Source organism: Zootoca vivipara, chromosome 4, assembly GCF_965207765.1.
Source record: "Zootoca vivipara chromosome 4, rZooViv2.hap1.1, whole genome shotgun sequence".
Taxonomy (NCBI): domain Eukaryota; kingdom Metazoa; phylum Chordata; class Lepidosauria; order Squamata; family Lacertidae; genus Zootoca; species Zootoca vivipara.
In genome coordinates this window covers 66744510-66766521 of record NC_142587.1, presented here as the reverse complement: position 1 = coordinate 66766521, position 22012 = coordinate 66744510, and the positions used below count along the sequence as shown (strand labels likewise).

At 44.6% G+C, this 22012-nt stretch overlaps 1 protein-coding gene across 1 annotated transcript in view; it reads left to right on the top strand.

The window, feature by feature from the left end:
- Positions 1-288: 288 nt before the first annotated feature.
- Positions 289-22012, top strand: part of PLCXD2 (phosphatidylinositol specific phospholipase C X domain containing 2) — a 34655-nt gene continuing 12931 nt past the window's right edge. Inside the window, exon 1 of the mRNA XM_035116497.3 lies at positions 289-965. Coding sequence (XP_034972388.3) covers positions 878-965 — 88 coding nt within the window. The 5' untranslated portion in view covers positions 289-877. The remainder of the gene's footprint in view (positions 966-22012) is intronic.

Sequence of the window (22012 nt, the reverse complement as noted above, 5' to 3'; positions counted from 1 at the left end):
GCCATCTGCCAGGAACGCTTCAGTTGAGATTCATGCAGTGCAGGGGGTTGGACTCATAGCTGTCAAGTTTTCCCTTTTCTCGCGAGGACGCCTATTCAGCATAAGGAAATTTCCCTTAAAAAAAAGGGGGAGAACTTGACAGCTATGGTTGGACTGGATGACCCACGGGGTCCCTTCCAGTGCGATGATTCTCCCACCTTAGTGCCACGTGCCCTCAAAGAACCCGCAAACTCCCAGAAGCGTGAGCAGGTTGGGCGCGTCGGGGAGAAAATTAGCCCAATTAGCGCTGAGCCAGCCTTCAACCAATGGGCGGCTGGCTGGGAACTGCCCTACTGTACCAACCGGCTGCGCCAGCGTTCCTGACACGCGACGAAGGGAGGGCTGTGCCATCAGCTCGTCGCCAGCCAATCAGCGCGCCGAGGCTTGGCCGAAGAGCGATAATTTGTTTTGACCGCTCGCTGGCGCGCACGCCCCGCCTCCCTCCCGTGGGAGATGCCCTCAGGCTTGTTTTTGGCGCAAAGGCGGGACTCCTTTGCCTTCGCCTGCCAGGTGCGCCGCGGGGATCCGCGCGCTGTGATGTAAGCGGGGAGGGCGTGGCCGCCGCTCGAGCCCCTGGCGGAGGGAGCGCGAGGTCAGGCGTGCTGAGAGAGCCCCTTTGGAGCGAAGGGGCGCGAAGGCGGGATTAAGCCGCTTGTCTGAGGCAGAGGAGGCGGCGAGGCAGCCGCTCGGAGCATGGCAGAAAGGGAGCCGCGGGCGCTGGCTGACCCAGAGCGCGGCAGGTGGACGAGACCTCCGAGGAGACGCCGCCGCTGCTGACGAAGACTTGGGTGAAGCGGCGAGCCAGAGCAGCGACGGGCGACGGAGCACCGCGGAGAGGATGGCGCTGGAAAGCAGCAGCGCGCACTGGATGGGCTCCTTGCCGTCCGCCCTCAGCGCCCTTCCTCTGGCCAATCTGGCCATCCCAGGTAAGACCCTGCTCTGCTTTGGGGCTCCTCCAGGGTTTCCCGGCGGCACCTGCTCCTTCCTGGCTTGCTTGTGTAGGGGAATCCAGCCGAATTACTAGGGAGGGGTTTTTTTTTAAAGCTATTTCCGGTGTAGCCTAGTGGTTAAGAGACTTAGCCGAACGAGTTAGGAAATCCCAGGGGAGCCACTCTCTATTTCAGCACCACCAGCACCGCTCCTGTGGGATAACGCTGGTTTCGCTTGTAGGATTGCAGATGTATGCAGTGTTTTTTTTCCCTTTAGGGGTACTCTCATTTTGACTCGAGAAAATCCCCATTTTATAATTCAAATCGGGGAAAATAAATACAGTAAATGGACAAAAGTACAAAGATTCACAAATGTTTAGGGGTATGCGTGTCCCCCCCCCTGAAAAAAAAGCACTGGATGTATGTGATAATAGATCATAGAGTTGGAAGGGACCATAGGGCTCATCTAGTCCAACCCCCTGTGATGCGGAAATCTTTTGCTACACATGGGGCTCGAACCACGACCCCCAGATAAAGTCTCATGCTCCTCCAACTAAGCTATGTTGCATAATGTTTGTGAAACATTTTAATGTGCTGTACAAACTGTGAAGTATTAGTACAGTTTTGCTGTTGTTAGGCACTCATGGGGTAAATCATAAATCTTAAACCATACTATCACAATGGGGAAAACCAGATCTTAAATTGTACTGTTTTGGTGGGGTGACTAACACACAAACATATACTGTAGTTCTTCTGATTGCAGTTTTATTTATGAGGGTGGGTTAAGATGTCTTTCCTTTCCTGTTTATGGGGTTTCAGGTTTTACTGTTGATTTATTCTATGCTGTCAGCTAAATCAAGGATATTCAGTGGAAACAGGTAGATACTCCATAGGTAACTAAAACATTTTGGAATACTATTGTTTCCCTAATGTATTTTCTCCAATCTTATGGCAAGGCAGAACAACAAATAATGAAAGGGTACCCAAAAGGAAGGTTTGGGAGCAGAAGCTGCTCTTTTCAATCAATTTTTCTCAATGAATATTTGTGTGTGTGTGTGAGAGAGAGAGTGAGTGATTATTTCAGAATACCAATCTGCAGCATAATTCTTGAGTTTTTGGAAATGGGGGTAATCACCAAAGTTTTTAAAACCTCAAAAAAGAAGGAAACAAGGTGCTTCTAGGGCTGCAGCATAAACCCTCTAGACTAGTTGCTTAGTGCTTGATCCAAGAAGTAGATGCATTTGCGACTAGAAAGTGTTGACTCTGAATATACCGGTATATCTTGGGAAGAGCTTAGTGGTCTGGATGTGTTTTCCTCCTATGTTTCACCCTCTTTGGTGCAGAGGTATTCCATCCTCCCAATCACATATTCATTCGTTAAATACCTGAGCACTAGTCAAATGTGGCTCAAAGCCATCTGGTGTCATTCAAGAAACGATCCACTCTTTGTGGTTAAATCTGTGGTAACTATTTGTCAGTGTCTTGCCCTTTAAGGGCATCCTATAATCTTCCACCTGAAATGGACCACCTTACCAGTAACTTTTGTACCTGGTTACAGTATGGTTATTTACCATTTGTTCATTTTCATTTATGAATATATTCTGGTGAAACATCTCAAAAGTAGTTAGCAATTTAAAAAAACCCATCAACAATAAAAGCTTTCTTGAAAAAACAAAAAAATCAAGTCCAGTACAGATACAGACTGGTTGTTTTTTTTTGTTGTTTTTTTTTGTTTAAAAAGAGCCTACCTAAATGGCTTGTTGCTCAGGTTCCCAACCCTGTATCCCCCTCAAACAGCCTCTGAATAAGTAAAGGCCTGTTCAAACGCTCATACTAGTGCTGTAGTGAAGAAGCTTTCCAATGGGGACTACTAGCCGCTGCTGTAGAACCATCAGTGGAGGCAGAATTCCCACCTGTATCTGTCATTGTTGTGTGTATGTGTGTGTGTGTGTGTGTGTGTGTGAGAGAGAGAGAGAGAGAGAGAGAGAGAGAGAGAGAGATGGGGACAACTCAGCTAAGCACTGGAAAGCAGAGATTTGCTTATTACCCCTTGCTCTGCAAGGTTTCATGGCAGTCTGGACTAGATTTTGATGTGGGGAGGGGAGAGGAAGGGATGAGAAAGTTCCACTGCACAAGCGGAAGTCCACTTTCAAAGAGGACTTGGATGGATACACCCCATAATTCCCCCCTGAGCTTCTGCTCCCTAAATAGCTTTCATGTCACTGCCCCAGTGAAAGTTGGAGTTATTTATGTGAAGGATTTAATGAGAAGATATGCACAAAACTTGACATTTGATTGCAGAGAATACTCATTCTTGGTACCAATGCCAAAGTCTTATCAAAAAGGTGAAGCTGTTCTCTAAAGGGGTTTCCTGTGACCTAATGTTTTGTTATTTAACTGAATCCAAATGTCACAGATGCAGGCAACAATTTGACTATATATACTTGGTTTGTTCCTGGGGAGTGGGAGAGGAAACACTTACATACATACTCATGTGCATATGGATTCTGCATGATAAGCTTCTCTGCCCAGTGCCCATAAAGGTGTGATAGAATAATATTTCCCCCTTTTTCAGATAAAGAGAATGGTGGTTGAACATTACTGTAAATGAGCCTGGTTAACCAGGATAAAATGTTCAGTACTGTCTCCGGCTTTAGGATGTAATTGGATAACTAGCTGAGGTCAAACAACATTCCCCAACACAGCCTGTGTAGACTGTGTATTATTGCAATTATAGGCTTATTATTTAGGAAGGGTGACCTTTTCTTAGAAATATTCATAGTTGGTTTCTGCTAGAGACAGGATACCAGACTAGATGAATCATTGTTCTGCTGTAGTAATGACCATGTCTGTTCATCTCCCAGAACTGGCAAAGCACAGCTAGGCACGACCTGGCATTTGGTTTGTCATGTTTTGCATTTGCAGGACACTTGTCAAACAAGGAATGTCGCAGTTCAGTAGAACCACAGCTTCAGCCCTGCTCTTCAAGATATTAATAAATCTATGAAAGGCCCTGTTGGGGCATAACAGTGGCTAGTACAACTGCTCCAGTAAATGTCTGCTCATAATCCCCCATATGTTTCTTGATAAGGGATGGGGAGTGTATCCCTATTAAAACTAATCTCGTTTTAATGTCTAGTGAGACTGAAGAGATATGAAAACATGCTTTGAATTTAGAGGTCGGTTGGCTTATTGAAAGAACTTTCTCCAAACTCAGATCCTGCTCCTGCATTTTCCAAAATGGCTCAACATCTAAAATTGAGCAGAAAACTTATAATTATAATGTTGCAAAAAGAGGCTCTCTTTATCAAAATTTGCAGATCTTCTATAGTTCAGGGATGTTTGTTTGTTTGTTTAGTCGTTTAGTCGTGTCCGACTCTTCGTGACCCCATGGACCATAGCACGCCAGGCACTCCTGTCTTGCACTGCCTCCCGCAGTTTGGTCAAACTCATGTTCGTAGCTTCGAGAACACTGTCCAACCATCTTGTCCTCTGACGTCCCCTTCTCCTAGTGACCTCAATCTTTCCCAACATCAGGGTCTTTTCCAAGGATTCTTCTCTTCTCATGAGGTGGCCAAAGTATTGGAGCCTCAGCTTCACAATCTGTCCTTCCAGTGAGCACTCAGGGCTGATTTCCTTAAGAATGGATAGGTTTGATCTTCTTGCAGTCCATGGGACTCTCAAGAGTCTCCTCCAGCACCATAATTCAAAAGTATCAATTCTTCGGCGATCAGCCTTCTTTATGGTCCAGCTCTCACTTCCATACATCACTACTGGGAAAACCATAGCTTTAACTATACGGACCTTTGTAGGCAAGGTGATGTCTCTGCTTTTTAAGATGCTGTCTAGGTTTGTCATTGCTTTTCTCCCAAAAGTTCAGGGATAGCCAACATATATTGTTCAACCGCAACCCCCATCATCCCTGTTCAATGGCTAGATTGGTTGGGCTGATGGTAAGTGGAGTTCAATAACGTAGAGGGCCACATTGGTTACACCAATCTAGTTCCTCTAGCTAGTTGTGAGACGCCTTGTGTATGCTGCTGATGGAATAGAATGAGGAGAGAAAAGAACATCTCCCTGGCTGGAGCATTCCATAATTTCATGCAGGATTCTTGCCAAGCCCTACCTGAAGACTCCAGGGATTGAACTAGGGGCTGCATGCAAAGCAGATGATCTAACCACTGAGCTATGGTGCTTCTCTTATCTGGGTTCAGGAGAAGCCATAGCTAAGAGACTAGCTTTGGCTAGGCAAAGGCACTTCTAGCCCCAGAGGCTGCTTGAGACTTCAGTCTTTTAGGACTTCGTGTTCAGTCAAAGCATATATAGAATGAAACTTAGCCAGCAATGAGAACTTTTAGGTATGGCTTGCTTTTAGTTATTAATGCTTACATCATAAATAGGCACATGCCATAATGCTGATAATGAGTAATCCTCAAATGATTTCTACTGTTTATTCTAGTCATTCCATTGATGTGCCTCAACGTAAAGATAACATGATAAATTGTGAGCCGTGTGAATGAGTACTGTTTTTTTCCAGTCCTGAATCTCCCAACATTCAGCTTCATTGGCTCTTCTTGAGTTCTAGTATTATAGGAGAGGGGGGACTTTTCTTTCTCCACTTTCTCCACATCATTCTATATACAGTGGTACCTCTACTTACAAATAACTCTACTTACGAATGTTTCTACTTACGAATGGAGCTCCGTCCGCCATCTTGGATGTGGTTTAGATAGGATTTTTTCTACTTACGGATTTTTAGATAGGGTTGCTTCTACTTACGAATTTTTCTCCCAATGCATTCCTGTGGGATTCGACTTACAAATTTTTTCGACTTACAAATGTGCGTTCGGAATGCATTAAATTCGTAAGTAGAGGTTCCACTGTACCTCTGTTGTATCTCTTCTTATTCAAGTATGATTAACATTGACTAACTCCCCATATCTCTAGTTTTCACAGCTGAATTATAACCAATTTCTTTCACTCGCTTTAGTCTCCCTCCTGGAAGTTAATACTATCCATCCCCCCCCCCCAGTAAGCATAGCATATCAGTTCACTCTGTGTGGTGCTGTACATTGGTAAGTCACATTGAGTACTGGAATAATTTCCTATTACATCATGAGCCAGATACTTTGCAGCATTTACACTAAGCAACTTAAGCCGTCTGTGTATCTATTTAACCATGCAATCCTATGCATATCTACTCAGAAGTTAGTCCCATTGAGATCAATGGAGCTTACTCTCATTTATTTGGGAAGAGGATTTCAGCCTCAGTTCCTTGGATCTTATTTTTCCTATGGTATAATATGAATATGTTATAGTACTTGATGTACCTTACATAACTGACCATGCTGAAATTACATGCTGTCTTCTGCTGAATATTAGTAATGAGTCATGGCACAGTGGAAGGGATGCATCAAACCTAAATTATATTCCTCAGTAGTAGTTATGTATCCTATATGTGACAATAAAAAAGCACTTGTATCTTGAATATCTGAATATGTCTGAATACAGACATTGGATTCTTATCTCATTATACATGACTAGTATCATGAAGCCCTTTCAATTAACGGGTGCTAGAACATATGTGGTGAAACATATGTAGGTTGGTGTGACTGAACTGGGGAAGTGGGTAGCCTTGAGGCACCACAAAAAAGCCCTTTTGGCATGATGGCTTCACAGCAGGGAAACACAGGAGCAGTGAAAAGGATGACAACTTTTTTTTTGCAAGGGAGGAGAGTCATGGGGGGGCGGGGCAGATGCAGCCTGCCCGCTAGCCATCTTTGAGCTAGAGGCCCTAAACAGGAATGCCTGGGGTTAGGGACCCACAACAATCCCTTGAAGGTAGGGGTGGGGAACCTGACAAAGACATTCTCTGGGGGGAAAGCTTTGGGGAGCTCGTTCAGATGGTGAGCAGGGCCAAACCATACCCCCTTATTACACACACACACACACACACACACACACACACCTCTTAGCCCTGAACTCCATAGGTAGAACATGAGACTCTTCCTCTCAGGGTTGTGGGTTCGATACCCACGTTGGACAAAAGATTCCTACACTGCAGTGAAGGGGACTACAGGGCTCTCCAGGTCCCTTCCAGCTCTTTAATTCTGATTCTCTCTCTCTCTCTCTCTCTCTCTCTCTCTCTCACACACACACACACACACACACACACACCAATCTCACACAGTCTAAAGCCTGAGCCAGAGTGCCAGAATATGCTGGGGATGAAATGGGGGGAATAGAGAGGTGCTTAAGAGCTGTGGATTCTTATCCCTTGGGGCTGAGTGCAGGAAGGGTCGAGTTCATGCCCCAGAGAGTTATGAGTAAGGGCTGGTGTTAGCGCAGGGGAAATGCCGTGGGTAGCATGGAGAGAGGATTCAAAGAGTGCTGCAGGCAAGAGCTGGAGAGGGTGCAAGGCGGAGGAGCATCGTGGCAACACAGGGAAGGCATGGGGTGGGGTGGGGAGTGCCAGTGCAGGGCCATTGATCTGGGCGTCTCACCGCAGCAGGTTGGGTGCCCAAACGATGGCTAAGTTGTGGATATGCATGCTGGTGTTTTGACTGTGGATAGCCATGCGGGCCAGGTGCCGCAGCAGGAATTCCAGGGTCCTGTTGGGACAGAGCACAAGCTGCTACAGCTAGACAGTCCACTTTGACGGACTGCCGCCCCCCTTGCAAACCCCACCCTCAACACCATTCCGTCACCCCCCCCCCCTTGCAAGGGCTCTTGCATTCACCCTCCCGCCCCTTGCTGGGAGAGCCACCTCGGGCACCGTATTTGCGCCTCAAGCAATGCCTACCTATAGTGCGGTGGGGAGGGGGGTTGTCAGAGGGCCTGATATGGCTACTCTAGAGTAACAACTCCAGCATGGTCTTTTAAGGCTTTTATTAAGTGCTGATTATTTACAGTGTTCAGAGCAGTAAAAATGCATCCTTAAGGTGAGGTGTCAGAACCTCCGAATGGCGATTGGCGCGTTTTCTTCCAGCACCAAAGCTTTGGCAGACCCAACCTCTTCCCCCTACGTTTGCGTCGCAATTCGGGAGTTGGGGGGATTGGCCTCCCCCCCGTGCGTCCAACTTCCTGTCCCACCTGAGGCATGGGCTCCACAACCTTGCCTGAGCCTCGGACACCACTTCCTGACTCTCCGCTGGAGGCAGAGCTCTCCTTACTCTCTCCAGCGCTTGGGGATGGGCTGGAACTTAAGATGGGAGGGACTTCCCGGTATCCCTTGTCCCTCACATCCACCCCCCTCCCAGGCTCCTCTCCCCCCCTCCCTAGGGGCTCTCTGCTTGCTGGGGACGAGTGAAACCCCAAGAAGTCTGTGGCATCCGAGCCTGTGGGTGTAAAAATTTCCCCCCAATCCTGCGATCTTTCCCCTTCCCCCTGAGAAGACGGGAATCCCAAGAAGTCAGTGGCGTCAGAGCTGGTGGGAGTAAAAATGTTCTGCCAGTCCTCTCCTGTCTCTGACGTAGTCGACCTCGGTGAAACCCACACCTCTTCTTCCGTATCCTCAAATTCCGCTTCCCATCTCCATGGAGAGCTGCTGCCTGCGATCCCTTCCTCCCGCCCCTCCCCCTCTCCCTCCCTTTCCATGTGCCAGGGCTTGGGCCTGTGGGGGAACAGGGCGTGGAACTCTTCCACTAAAAATTCCTCGGGTACTTCCGTGGCCGGTATCCACTCATTGTGGGACGGCGGAGTGTCCTCCCATGCTATCAGGTACTCCAGCCCTCTCACCCCTCTCCTTGAGTCTAAAATCTCAGTTGCCTCATTGAGCTGTCGGGCGTCTCCCGTCTCCCCCTCTCCCTCTGGAGGCTGATCGCTGTCCCTGAACCTGGTACTTTCTCTGTACGGCGACAGCAGCGATCTATGAAACACTGGGTGCACTCTCATGTCCTCAGGCAGTGCTAGCCTGAAGGCTACCGGGTTGACCTGTTGCGTGACCGTGAAGGGGCCCAGCCTCCTGGGTGCTAACTTCTTGCATCGCCCCCTGGTGGGAAGACCTTCCGAGGATAACCAAACCTTGTCCCCCACCCTGATGACCTCTCCCGGTCGCCTGTGGCGATCTGCCTCCTTCTTGTACGCTTCCTTGGCCCTCTCCAAGTGTTCTCTGAGCTGCTGGTGCACCGTCAGTGGGGGAGGGCACAACCGTTCCCGCCTTTCCTTGCCACTCTCTGCGATGAGGGCAGTCTCTGACGCGATGCCGGGGGGAGTTGCAGAGAAAGCAATTCCCGCCTCTTCCCTCCTTGCGTCTTGGCGCCGCTGGGGTTTGAAAAGCCCCCGCGCGCGCTCCACCGATCTCCATCGGTTCCGGCTCTGGACTTGGTCTGGGCGGGTCTGGGGGCGGGCCCTGGGGTGGGGTTTGGTGATGTGGTCTGTCCTGGGAGCGTGGGAACCAAGGTTTTGCTGCGCGCGTCGCTTGTTTGTCATTCCATCTGGATTCCTGTCTCACCCCCACCGCTAGCGCCGCTTTGCTTAACTCATCCATAGTTCGCGGTTTAGGACCTCTTGCCAGCTCATCCTTAACGTCTGCGTGCAAACCCAGGTAGAAGGCTGATTTCACTGGCTCACTTTGCAGATCCCACCCCAGTTTGTGCACCAGCATGGTGAATCTCGCCCAGTAGTCCCTAACTGTCGATTTTCCTTGTGTTAAGTTATGAAGCTCCTCTTTAGTGGCCTCCATTTCACTGTCACTAGCGTACATTATTTTTAAAGCTTCTAGAAATAGTTTTGCGTTCTTCATGCAAGGATTTTTTTGCGCGATGAGCGGTCTTACCCATTCTCGGGCGGCCCCCGTCAAATGCTCTATGATAAAGGAGACTCTGTGCGCGTCATCTGGGAATTCTGCTGCATGCAATTCCAGCGCATAATTTATTTCTGTCTCGAATCCTAGGTACTCCCTAGGGTCGCCGCTAAACTTGGTGACTAGGCTCTGTCCCCTTCTCACTTGGACTAGCTGCGGCTGGGGCGCCCCCCCACCTCTAGCGGCTTTCTCCTCTTCCAACTTTTTCTGCAGGTCCAATACCATCACCCTTAGCTGTTTCTCAGTCTCCTCTTTTGTCCTCACCTGGTCCACCAGCTTGTTCAGCTCCTCCTGCGCCCCTCGCGCTTCCTCCTGAGCGGCATGCAATTGCTGCTGTGCCTGCGCTGTGAGGTTCCGTAGCTCCTGCTTCGCTGCTTCGGCCTCCAGCCACCAATGCTCAGCCTCTTGAGCGCTCATCGCTGCACTCCAAAGTAGCCAAAAAAAGATTCGGAGGTTGCTGTCAGAGGGCCTGATATGGCTACTCTAGAGTAACGACTCCAGCATGGTCTTTTAAGGCTTTTATTAAGTGCTGATTATTTACAGTGTTCAGAGCGGTAAAAATGCATCCTTAAGGTGAGGTGTCAGAACCTCCGAATGGCGATTGGCGCGTTTTCTTCCAGCACCAAAGCTTTGGCAGACCCAACCTCTTCCCCCTACGTTTGCGTCGCAATTCGGGAGTTGGGGGGATTGGCCTCCCCCCCCGTGCGTCCAACTTCCTGTCCCACCTGAGGCATGGGCTCCACAACCTTGCCTGAGCCTCGGACACCACTTCCTGACTCTCCGCTGGAGGCAGAGCTCTCCTTACTCTCTCCAGTGCTTGGGGACGGGCTGGAACTTAAGATGGGAGGGACTTCCCGGTATCCCTTGTCCCTCACAGGGGTGTTGAGGCAAAGCAGGCAAGGCGAGAGAGGGAGAGGAAAGCACCCCTTCCTGCGCAAGGTGGTAGGGGCTTGTGGAAATGCAGGCTTTTCTGGAGGAGCTTGTTTCTGCGAAGGGAAGCCAGCGCGCACGGAAAAGCTCTCTAGGGGAGCCTGCGAGGCAAAAAGCAGTGCGCGCCTAGAGCTCCACCACCCCCGTCTCTCTCTCTCTCTCTCTCTCTCTCTCTCTCTCATTCTCCAGGGCTGGGGGAGGGGCAGGAGTGGGTAGAAAGCGGAAAAGCCTTTCCATGAGCTGCCTGGTGCAGCCAGGCTGCTGCTGCCGCCGCCGCTTCTCCTCCTCCTCCTCCTTACGACGTTTCCCCTAAGTCTGGAGAGCGTGGGGGGGGGCGAGAGAGAGAGTGGGAGAGAGCACGCTCTGCGTTCCAAGTCCCAACGGCTGTCGTGGGGCACATGCGCAGTAGCGCAAACCCAGGGACACAGGGACTGGACGCAGAGACACAAGGACTTTATTATATAGGATAAAGCTATATTTAGCCATCTCACTCCTTGCTTTTTCCTGTAAGACCAATTGCAGTCTTCATATGTTGAGCTTCTCAGGTAGACTAGAGGTTGAATAGTAGGATTGATTATGCATTTTCTCCCAAGGTAAGGGGAAGTGACCTTGCTAAGCCTGCCAGGACAGCTTACTCTATGGTATCAACCCATTCATACGTTAGATTTAAGCATGTTGGTTATATGAGGCTGGTTATCTCACATGTTATGATTTAACAGTAAACAGTGGGACAACCCCCACCCCACTGCTCAGACCCGTACCTACAAATCATGAACCTGTGACTAGAAATTGTCACACCAACAGAAGCGTGGATGAACCCTGTGCAAGTGTAATCCCTGTGATGAAGAAGAGTTGATAGCAGTGTGCTGAGTACGTAGGTGCTTGTTAAATCATCAAGTTTAATAGATGCTCATCCAAGCTTGGCATATGATTAAACAAGACACATGGAATTGGGTGATGGCACATACAAGGTTCATATTCTTTAGCAGCAAGTTTAGGAAGATGCAGGGAAATACTGACAAGCTATTGACTTGCCTTTTAAACTTTTTCTTAACCAGTATACATCAGGAACAAATGCTTTACTTCCTTATAGCCACATGACATTTTATGTCACTGGCTCTTAACAATCAAATTCATGGGCACCAGTATGTCTGTTTGCTGGGCCAAATTTCTAGCCAGTTAGATGACAGGCCATTTGGTGTCCTTTAACTTACCATTGTAAACAAGTAAACTCATTTTGGCAAGTTGGCTAGTGTAACTCATTCAGAATGAGGCCCCGAAGTTCCCCTCAGAAATAAACACACAGACACGAGTATGTTGGGTTAATGGGATAAATTAGGTCACAACTTCATTGGCTACAGATGTTAGCTGTTTGGCTTAGGCATTTGGGTGAAGCCAGACTACTGTATATCCTGACTCTCCTGCCCATCTGCAGGAAGTCTCTCAAAGGTCAACCACTGATAGGGAGAGCCCTATGATATGTATCAATTGAGAGCACCCCCAGGGTCACCAATGGGGTTGTGGCATGGCCCTAGCCCACACCCAGGCTTTGGACAGGAACCACACACCCAGATCCCTTTAATGGGATACCCTTAATAAGGAGGGGCAGGTGGAGGCAACAACCTCCCCTCCCATAAACAAGGCTTACCCAATGCCTAACCGCCACTCGAGCCAAAAGGCTCACCGCCAACAACCTCACACCTGCAACCAACACCTAATGCCTGGTAAAGCATGGTAAATTACTTTGGGGACATGGTGTAAGAGGATTGTGTGTGCTTGTATGAGGGCAATAAATAAGGTATTCTTTACAATTTCCTCAAAATAGTTTTGAACCAGCATGGATTAGTTCCAATAATAAAAAAATAAGTTGCATTGCATTCCTTTCCATCTGTACCACTTTTGTCTGAAGTTTAACAAATAGCAACAGGTTCTTTTGAAGTCTGTGTTGGTTGCTTAATTATTTGATTGCCTGCTCAACTAGAAAACAATAAATGACAATGGTTAATTATATGTTACCATTGCTTTTTCAAAATATTAAAATAACTCATCAAAAATTTAAAATGTGTAATGCAGAATAAAACATAAGAAAGAGTGGCTTATGGTCCAAGTTTCAAGAATTATGTTTTCTGCACTGTTTTCCCAGTATTAGAACTAACTCCAGGAAAAATGATGATCTGCTAGCTGCTGCCTTTAATCTCTGTGGCATCTGTTGAACTGTCCCTTCTCTGTTCCAGCCCCCTCCTCCCTTCCTTTCATCTCTCTGTGTGCATGCTGGATAATAGTTTCACTGGGTTTTGACATAATTCTTTCCATGAGGATAGGCTCCGCTGTTTCTCTTCACAGCCTACACTACACCCTTCCGCTCTTGTCCCTCCCTCAGCACTTAGCAAAATCATGTTTCTTACAGCCTGTGGTGCTATGTCTTGGGGAAAGAATATAATGACTGCAAGTGTTTATTTCCCTACTTTGAATAATTTGCTGCATAAAAAGCTAAAAGTCTGTCAAATGCTTTTAACCATTTCTGGGTGGTTGTTTTCTTTTTGTTTAAAAACCAGTTTAACGTGTGTGTGTTTTTTTAAAAAAATAATTTTTATTAGTTTTACAGAGAAACACAACACTTTAACCACAACCGATACAAACAAAAATAACAAGAAAAAATAACATTACACAAATAACAATAAAAACACAAAAATCAAAATACCACAATCCTTTTCCTTTAACATTGTAAGAGGGGACTTCCTCGAGTTCCCTCTATTTGCGGTTCATTTCTCATTCATCTTTAGCAATTTCCAATTCATTGTTTAAAACTCCTTGCAATTTCAAATCTTTCATACATCAATTTACTTAACATAATTCTCAAACCCTCAGTTTCTATAAACTTCTAAATCTAATCTCAATATACAATTTTACCATATTTTTTAAAATAAACTTTAAAGTCTTGCCACTCTTCTTCTGTCGCTTCTTCTCCCCGGCCGCGTATTCTCCCGGTCATCTCAGCCAGTTCCATGTACTCCATCATTTTCATTTGCCAATCGTCCACTGTTGGTAATTCTTGGGTCTTCCAGTTCTTGGCTAATAATACTCTTGCCGCCGTTGTAGCATACATAAAAATTTAACTTTTCTTGGGAATCTCTTTTCCAACTATACCCAATAGAAAGGATTCTGGTTTCTTAATAAATGTGTTTTTCAACACTCCCTTTAGTTCATTATAAATCTTCTCCCAGAAATCCCTTACTAGTGGGCAAGTCCACCACATATGATAAAAAGATCCTTCCTCTTTCTTACATTTCCAACATTTATTATCATGATTATGATAGATCTTAGCTAATTTTACTGGTGTAAGATACCATCTATACATCATTTTCATTATATTTTCTCTTAAAAGATTACACACAGTAAATTTCAAATTCTGTTTCAATAATTTTTCCCAATCTTCCATCAAAATATTATGTCCCACATCCTTTGCCCACAATATCATAACATTCTTTGTTTGTTCTTCTTTCGTATGCCACTCAAGCAATAACATTCTGGAAAGTATTTTTGTTTTTGGTTCTAACAATTCTGTTTCCAACTTTGACTTCTCTGATTGAAAGCCAATTTTCCTATCCAATTTAAATACTTCATTGATCTGATAATATTGGAGCCAATCATCAAGCTTATCTTCAACTGTTCATATGTTTTTAACTTAAATTGGTCTCCTTCTTCTATCGACATGTCCCTATATTTTAACCAACTGGTTTCCATATTCAATCTTTTATGTGCTTTAGCCTCCAAAGGTGAAATCCATTTAGGTGTTTTTCTTTCTAACAGATCTTTATATCTAATCCAAACATTATACAATGATTTTCTGATTATATAGTTCTTAAAGCCTTTGTGAACCTTCACCTTGTCATAGAATCATAGAATCATACAGTTGGAAGAGACCACCAGGGCCATCCAGTCCAACCCCCTGCCAAGCAGGAAACACCATCAAAGCATTCTTGACATATGCCTGTCAAGCCTCTGCTTAAAGACCTCCAAAGGTCTTTAACCAAATGCATTGTCATAGCCTTCCAAATCTAATACATCAGTATTTTCTAACATAAACCATTCTTTCATCCAGCAAAATGTAGCCGTTTCGTAATATATCTTTAGGTCCGGCAGGGAAAAAACCCCTCTATCTTTACTATCAGTTAAAATCTTGTATTTAATCCTGGGTTTTTTCCCCTGCCATATAAATTTCAAGAGCACCTTTTGCTACTCTTTAAAACAATCCATCTTATCAATTATTGGCAATGATTGAAACAAAAATAACATCTTTGGCAATACATTCATCTTAACAGCTGCAATACGGCCCAACAAAGACAATTTCAAAACCAGTTTAATGTTTAATACACACTGATCTGCTCTTGGTGTAAATGGTTATTCTTACAAATTACTGTTGCACACAATCATAGAATCATAAAATTGTAGAGTTGGAAGGTGCCCTGAGGATCATCTAGTCCAACCCACTGCATTGCAGGGATATGCACCTGTCGCATGTGGGAATGAACCTGCAACCTTGGCGTTATCAGCGCCACACTCTAACCAACTGAGCTGTCCACGCTTATATTAGTCTTACTCGGGATGTGTTAAGGCTTCACAGTAAACCAAGGATAGCTATCCCTTTTCAGCTTGAGGGGCTACTTTACTCAGTTGCAACATGTCTGGGGGCTGCATAGCAGAGTGGTTATAGCCAAAATGCGGTAAGGTCCACACTCTTATGCACATGTATTCACACACCATACACACACAAACACACATACCACTTACAAACCTTCACACACCCTAACCATGTTATGGTTTCATTTTGTTATGAAAAGTACTGGCATCAAAAAATCTTGTCTGTGGTAGGCTTATTACTATGTGGATCTCCTTCAGTGAGATTATGCATGTGTCACCTGAGATAACAGTTTTCAATAGCTATTGAAATCACCCAAAAGCTGAAGCTGTTATCCTGAGAGGGCTAAACCCTATGACAGTGGTAATGAGGAAGTTCCATTACCGACTTGCTTGTCATATATTTCTGGTGTTTGCAATTCCAGGATTTCAATTTGAGAGAGAGAATGTGGTGAGCATAAATTTGAAGAGAACAGGTGTTGATGGGCAAGTGTGCATTGATGAGACAAGGACGAAATATTTAAAGTGGGTACTCACTGCTAATTCCCCACTTCCCCAAGTTAACATGTACATAGTTGAAACTACCTTTGCACCTTGATGATCATCAAGTAAAAGACAGAAGGCATTCCATGTTAAGCATTGAAATTCGAACAAAACTTGGTTAAATGGAAACATTATTTAACATTGCACAAGAGGCGACCTCTGACTTCTCTGACATATGCTGCAATTCTGCCATCAGCATTTTCTATTCCACATTTTTCCTCCCTTGATTCAACAAAATAAAGTTCCTGCAATACAGTGAGATCATTTGAAGATTCCATGCCACCCTACGTCACTTTTGGGGCAGGGCTTAGAATGCTGTTGCAATTGTCATTTCATTTACTCGAGTAATATATACTCATGGAAAGTAATAACCTTGCAATGTGCTTGCACAATGTGGAACTGAACTCACAGAAGATTACAGATTGTTGTTGTTGTTTAGTCGTTTAGTCGTGTCCGACTCTTCGTGACCCCATGGACCAGAGCACGCCAGGCACTCCTGTCTTGCACTGCCTCCCGCAGTTTGGACAAACTCATGTTCGTAACAGATAATGACTGTAAAATACTTCATGGTTTAACTTTGAATCTTGGACCCTGACCCACAGCAAAATCATTTTCTGTAGTATGAAAATACACACAGCCCAGGAAAAATGTAGGAAGCATAAAGACAAATCCTTCCCTTTAAAAGCTTGGCTAAGAGGGGAACAGCTTTCTACTCCTATGGCATGGGGACCAGTCTGGAATAGGCTGATGAAGAGATTCATTGAAGGGCAAAGCAGCTAAGCTTAACCATCTGTTTTCTTGGAGGTCATGTCAGCATGAAAATGCAGGGATGCAAATCTAGAGAAGGCAACACCACTACACACACAAAAATCTGCTTTATTTAATCTCCAATTTACAGCAGCATGATTAAGACAGTTTGAATAGAACAAACATTATACTTAAAAGCTCGATGCTGGTTAATTGGGCTTCCAAAGAGTGTGGTGCAGTGAGCAAGTCAGTCTATAATTGCCTGCTGCAGGGAATTCTAGATTTATCCCTAAAGGAGCGGATACTGACTTTGCTGTCAGATTAGCCTTCAGCTCTAGTATGCCAAATTCATACGTATGATAACATTTATCAATAGCCTACAACTTCTGCTTCGATTTCTATATGGGAAAGAAGTAAGTGCACAAAAGTCAACATTACATCACACCTCTAAAAGCAGATACGAGAACATATCTCTGAGGAAGGAGATGGAGGTGGATGAACCACTGTAAAAATCATCACCATCATTATCATCATCATCTTGAAATAATATCCCCCTGGAAAAGCAACAAAATTCAATATCCAGAATATTGTTAGTTTCCTAGTATTGTGTATTTGCTACTTTTGCTGTGTATGGCATTTTCACTTTTATCCCAGAAAGATAATGGTGATCTTTTATTTTATTTTTATTTTTAAAAAATGGTTTTATGCATTAGACCTGCTGATTTCAAACAGCAAATGACCCTGGGCTGAATTTGAATAAGTGTTTTGAAACCACTGAGCATCTATCTCAAAAGATCCAATTCAGTGTAAAAATTGCCTCTTAGAAAGAGAGCATGTGTGAATGCTCAGCAGAATCCCATGTTGCTATCTTCTGTGCATTGTCACATCATGCTGATCTCTGCTGCTGAACTATGTCTGCAAACGTTTCTTAATGTGGGTTAGTGATGGGGGTGCTGCAAACAGGATTCAGGAAATGGCAGTGAGTGCATGTTATTGACTCAGCATGCCCTGGGTAGGGGCTAGGAGTGAAGCTGAGTATGTATCCCACGGCTACTATGCCCTTATGTGGCTATGAGAACATGGTCTAAAAATACTCAGCAGAACCCCCTAAGCATTCGAATGCTTTGAAGTGTGAGAGAAAAATCTCCCTAGAAACTGCATTTTTAAAGTGGAAAAAATAGCAAGAAGAAGGGAAATGGTTAAGCAGCCTCTGCCCCATCATTCTCCCAGTCTCAAATGCAGCCACTGAGTCTGCTGTAAAAAAGAAACCCAACCCAACTGTGCAGAACATTTAAGTTGGCCCTAAGAAGTAAGCTCTTGATGGCCTCTTTGCTACAGAACTGAAGAGAACTCTATGAATTGGTGTGCTTGTCAAGACAGGTCATTTAGCTTAATTTGTCAACACAATGTTTCCTCCAGCCCTAAGCCTTCTAACAACCAAAGCGAAATGAGCAGTTCAGTTAGCTTGTATTTTAAAGGCTGGTTTTAAGATACTAATCGGCTTGTTAATGATCTGAATTCTCAAGCCTCGTGAGGTTTTACTGGGTGCATTTCCAACTAGGTCAGCTTTGCTTCCATGCTAGTGCAGTGCCAAACTGGCAGTCAGGAAACAAAACAAAAAACAGCACTTTTCCACAATTGACCTGAGGGGGCATTTGATGAAGAATAATGGTGGTGTATCTTTACCTTTATCTACTGTTTGAGAACAAAATGCAACATATTTTCATATACTGTAGTCTTCCCCCCCCTTTTTTAAAGCACATGCTATTCTGAAAATATATGGTGTTGTTTGGAAATACTACAAAGGGTAGTAACCACAGATTTCTGGGACCAAAATAATATTTATCCTTTTACTGCAGGGTTTCCCAAACTTTGGTCTCCGGCTGTTTTTGGACTACAACTCCCATAATCCCTAGCTAGCAGGACCAGTGGTCAGGGATGATGGGAATTGTAGTCCAAAACCAGCTGGAGACCCAAGATTGGGAATCATTGTTTTCCTGCATAGGACAAGAATGGAGAACTGTGGCCTTCTAGATGTTGATGTATTTCCCAATCATAGACCATGCTTGCCAGGACTGAAGGTTTGTGGAATCCAACAACATATGGAGGCATACCAGTTTTCCATCCCGAACATAGGGCCCACACAGATAGACTTGTCTGCTCCTTGATGTGTAGTTCCTTTTCCGCTTCCTGGACAGATGTGTTTAGAATAACCCATACACTCTACAGCAAGTTCAAATGAGGCTGCTGTAACTCCTTTAGAAATAATGGTAGAAATAATTTACAAATATTCTGTATATATATTTGCTGGTGTTATTCAACATTGTGGCCACATAGCAAGGGGTGCTAGAATGGGCAAGTGATTGGTTTGGAATTGGCTGGGCTAATTGCAAGAATGTTAGGAAGGCTAAAGGGATTATCCAAAGGGCATGACAGGTTAAATTAAGCAAAGTCAATCACTCTCCCCTGTTCCTCTCTCCCTCTCTCTGACTCAACTGGCCCAACTAGCCCAACCTTTTCACTTTCTTCTCAAATATATGGCAGAAAAATCAGTTTTCTTTTTTTCTTTTCAATATGTGTGTTTTAACATACATTTTCCCTTATGATACGTACTTTTTCAAATGGCAGGACTTCAACATTCTGTACCTTCACGGCTTAGTCCTTTTTAAAAAGAAAAAGAAAAGCTTACCGGTATTTTCTGGAAAACTGGGAGAGGGCATTTTGCAAATCTTTCTTAGATTTTTTAATACAACCATTTGACTGATGGTGTGCATGATTTGCTGGAATCAGCTGGCTCTAAAATGCTTTTGTGGATTGTGAATATTAGCTTCTTCCAGTGCAACGAATTAGGTAGATTACAGATGGAAAAACCAATATACATATAAGGGATTAGCCTCACTTCACACTGGAGGTACTTATAGTCATGACAGACCCGCAAATCTTTGTACTTAATTCTGTTCTCTGTTTGCTAGCTAATACAGCTTCATTCCATTATCATTCTGAAATTCTTGCAAGGGAGAAATGGCAACATTAATTTTCTTTCTTTTTGAGTAACATTTATTGGTTTTCATTGGAATAATAACTTTTCCATGGAGACCAGTATACAGTGGCACCTCGGTTTAAGTACACAATTGGTTCCGGAAGTCTGTACTTAACCTGAAGTGTACTTAACCTGAAACGAACTTTCCCATTGAAAGTAATGGAAAGTGGATTAATCCATTCCAGATGGGTCCACAGAGTACTTAACCTGGAAGTACTCAAACCGAAGCGTACTTAAACCAAGGTATGACTGTATATTGAGAAGAATCTGAACACATGTATATTGCTATCAAGCTCTATGTGTGGATGGGTGGGGAATATCTGTGTGCATTCATAGCCTTGAAGAGCATGGGGTGGCTATGAAGCTAAATTTACATTGAACCCTTTCACAAGTACTTTTACCACCACACTGTTAGAATGGTTGTTGTGGTACTTACTAAACAAGAAGATTAATTAGGAAATTATGCACCTGCAGTTACCTTCTATGATTAAAAAAATAAGAGGGCTGGAGGAAAGCTTAATATGGGTATGATATGCTCATATGCTAATTTTGTGGCTTGAAACATGCAAATAGGTTGTGGAAAAGTTGTTTGCCCCTGCTATGTTGCATTCCAAGGGCATATGTGCACTGGTGGTATCAGGGAGGGTTGCTGGCTACCCTTGAGCAACGACACTCCAAACCATCTTGTCTTTAATACTTTTATTGTGAAAGTTATTTACAGTGTAAGAGCTTCATGAAAACATGTCTACTCAGTACTATCAGATTCTCCCAATGACGCTTTTTGGCTCCTCCCCCAGCAGAGTAGTTTGGGGACCCCAAATCTCCGCCCCCTGCGTTTACGAACCGCTGATCGCCTTAGTTCCGGGGTGAATTTGAAAGGACGCCCCTCTGTTGTTTCCCCGCTAAAACTCTCTGCTGGCCCCTCCTTCTTTGCTGGTATCACAGGCTGCAGGTAGTGCTCTGGGATGCTGCCTAAGCCCGGCCCCGCTCCGCTCACTTACTCCTTCCTGTCACCTGTCCCTCTGCTGTTGTCAGAGCCATTTGAAGAGCTGGATTTGATGAGGGGTGGCTGTTCCCTGTAAGCCCACCCCCTTACACCCGGCTTTCTAGACTTTCCAGTGCAATCCAGTGCATGTTTATTCACATCTGAGTATTTGGCTGGATACTAGCCATGATAGTTATATTCCACTGTCAGAGGCAATATTTCTGAATTGCAGTTACAGGGACTTGAAGATGGGCAAAGTACTGTTGCTCCTGCTTGGAGGCTTCACACAGGCATCTGATTGGCCACTGTAACAACAGGGTGCTGGTCGAGGTGGGCCACTGGCCTGATCTAGCAGGTTCTTCTTATGGTCTTATGTAATGGGACTTGCTCCCAGATAAGTGCATGTTGAAAAGCTCTTGAGCACTTCCTTGAATTGTGTGGGAGCTGGATTTGTTCTGCTTTTGAGATGTAGTTTAGTTCCTCCTGGATGATCAGAGTATGAGTAACTCTCATTAGCTGGCATCTTTCCTTTTACATGCTTTTGTGCAAGCTCACTTTCATTTATATTCAGTCACAGAGGAAGAAATTCTTCTTTGTTTATCTGCTCTGGCTTCAGGCGAAAGAAGCTCTTACCTCTTCAACATTTATTTTTCTTCTGTTGTTCGGTCTCTGAAGATCAAATATGTGAAGTGCTTTGAACAAGAATGCCATGTGTAAAGCAAAAGAACCAATTTTTAACAAATTTGTAAAGTAAAACTAAAAACGTCCTAAACAAAGAAGTAAGGAGCGTAAATCCTTCATGATGCTGATTGTTGCTGGCATTCTCAGAATGTGGCACATTGATGTTTTGATTTGTACACAGTATGGGCATCCAGGTGGATTCAATGCCACTAACAAGGTAATCCATTTAAGACCTTCATCTCATTTGCAGCTCAAACTGGGCATGGCAGGAGACATGTTTTTGAAGAGTCTGCATGCAAGCACACATTAGGTGGATTCCAACCCCCTCCTCCCCCAGCAAATGGCATGTGTCTGATAACTCCTTGCAAAAGGAACCTTTTTGTAAACTTTACTGTTTGGTGTTTTGATTTGATTTTTAAAGGAAACAACTGGTGAAATTAAAAATAAAATATGTTAGTTACAATGAATATGTTCCAAGAACAAACTCTGGCTACAGATAATGTTTCCTTTCATCCTTCTGTGAGCCAGGAGGAGCAAAGTGAGTACAGTTTTGCACATGCACAGTAAGCTATGATTTATGCCTTTCCATGACATGCTGAAGCAGCGTAGAAGTGTCATCATACCAGCATGTGCTCTTTAGTGTTTAGCATATGATCTACCTTTAAGAAGAAGATATT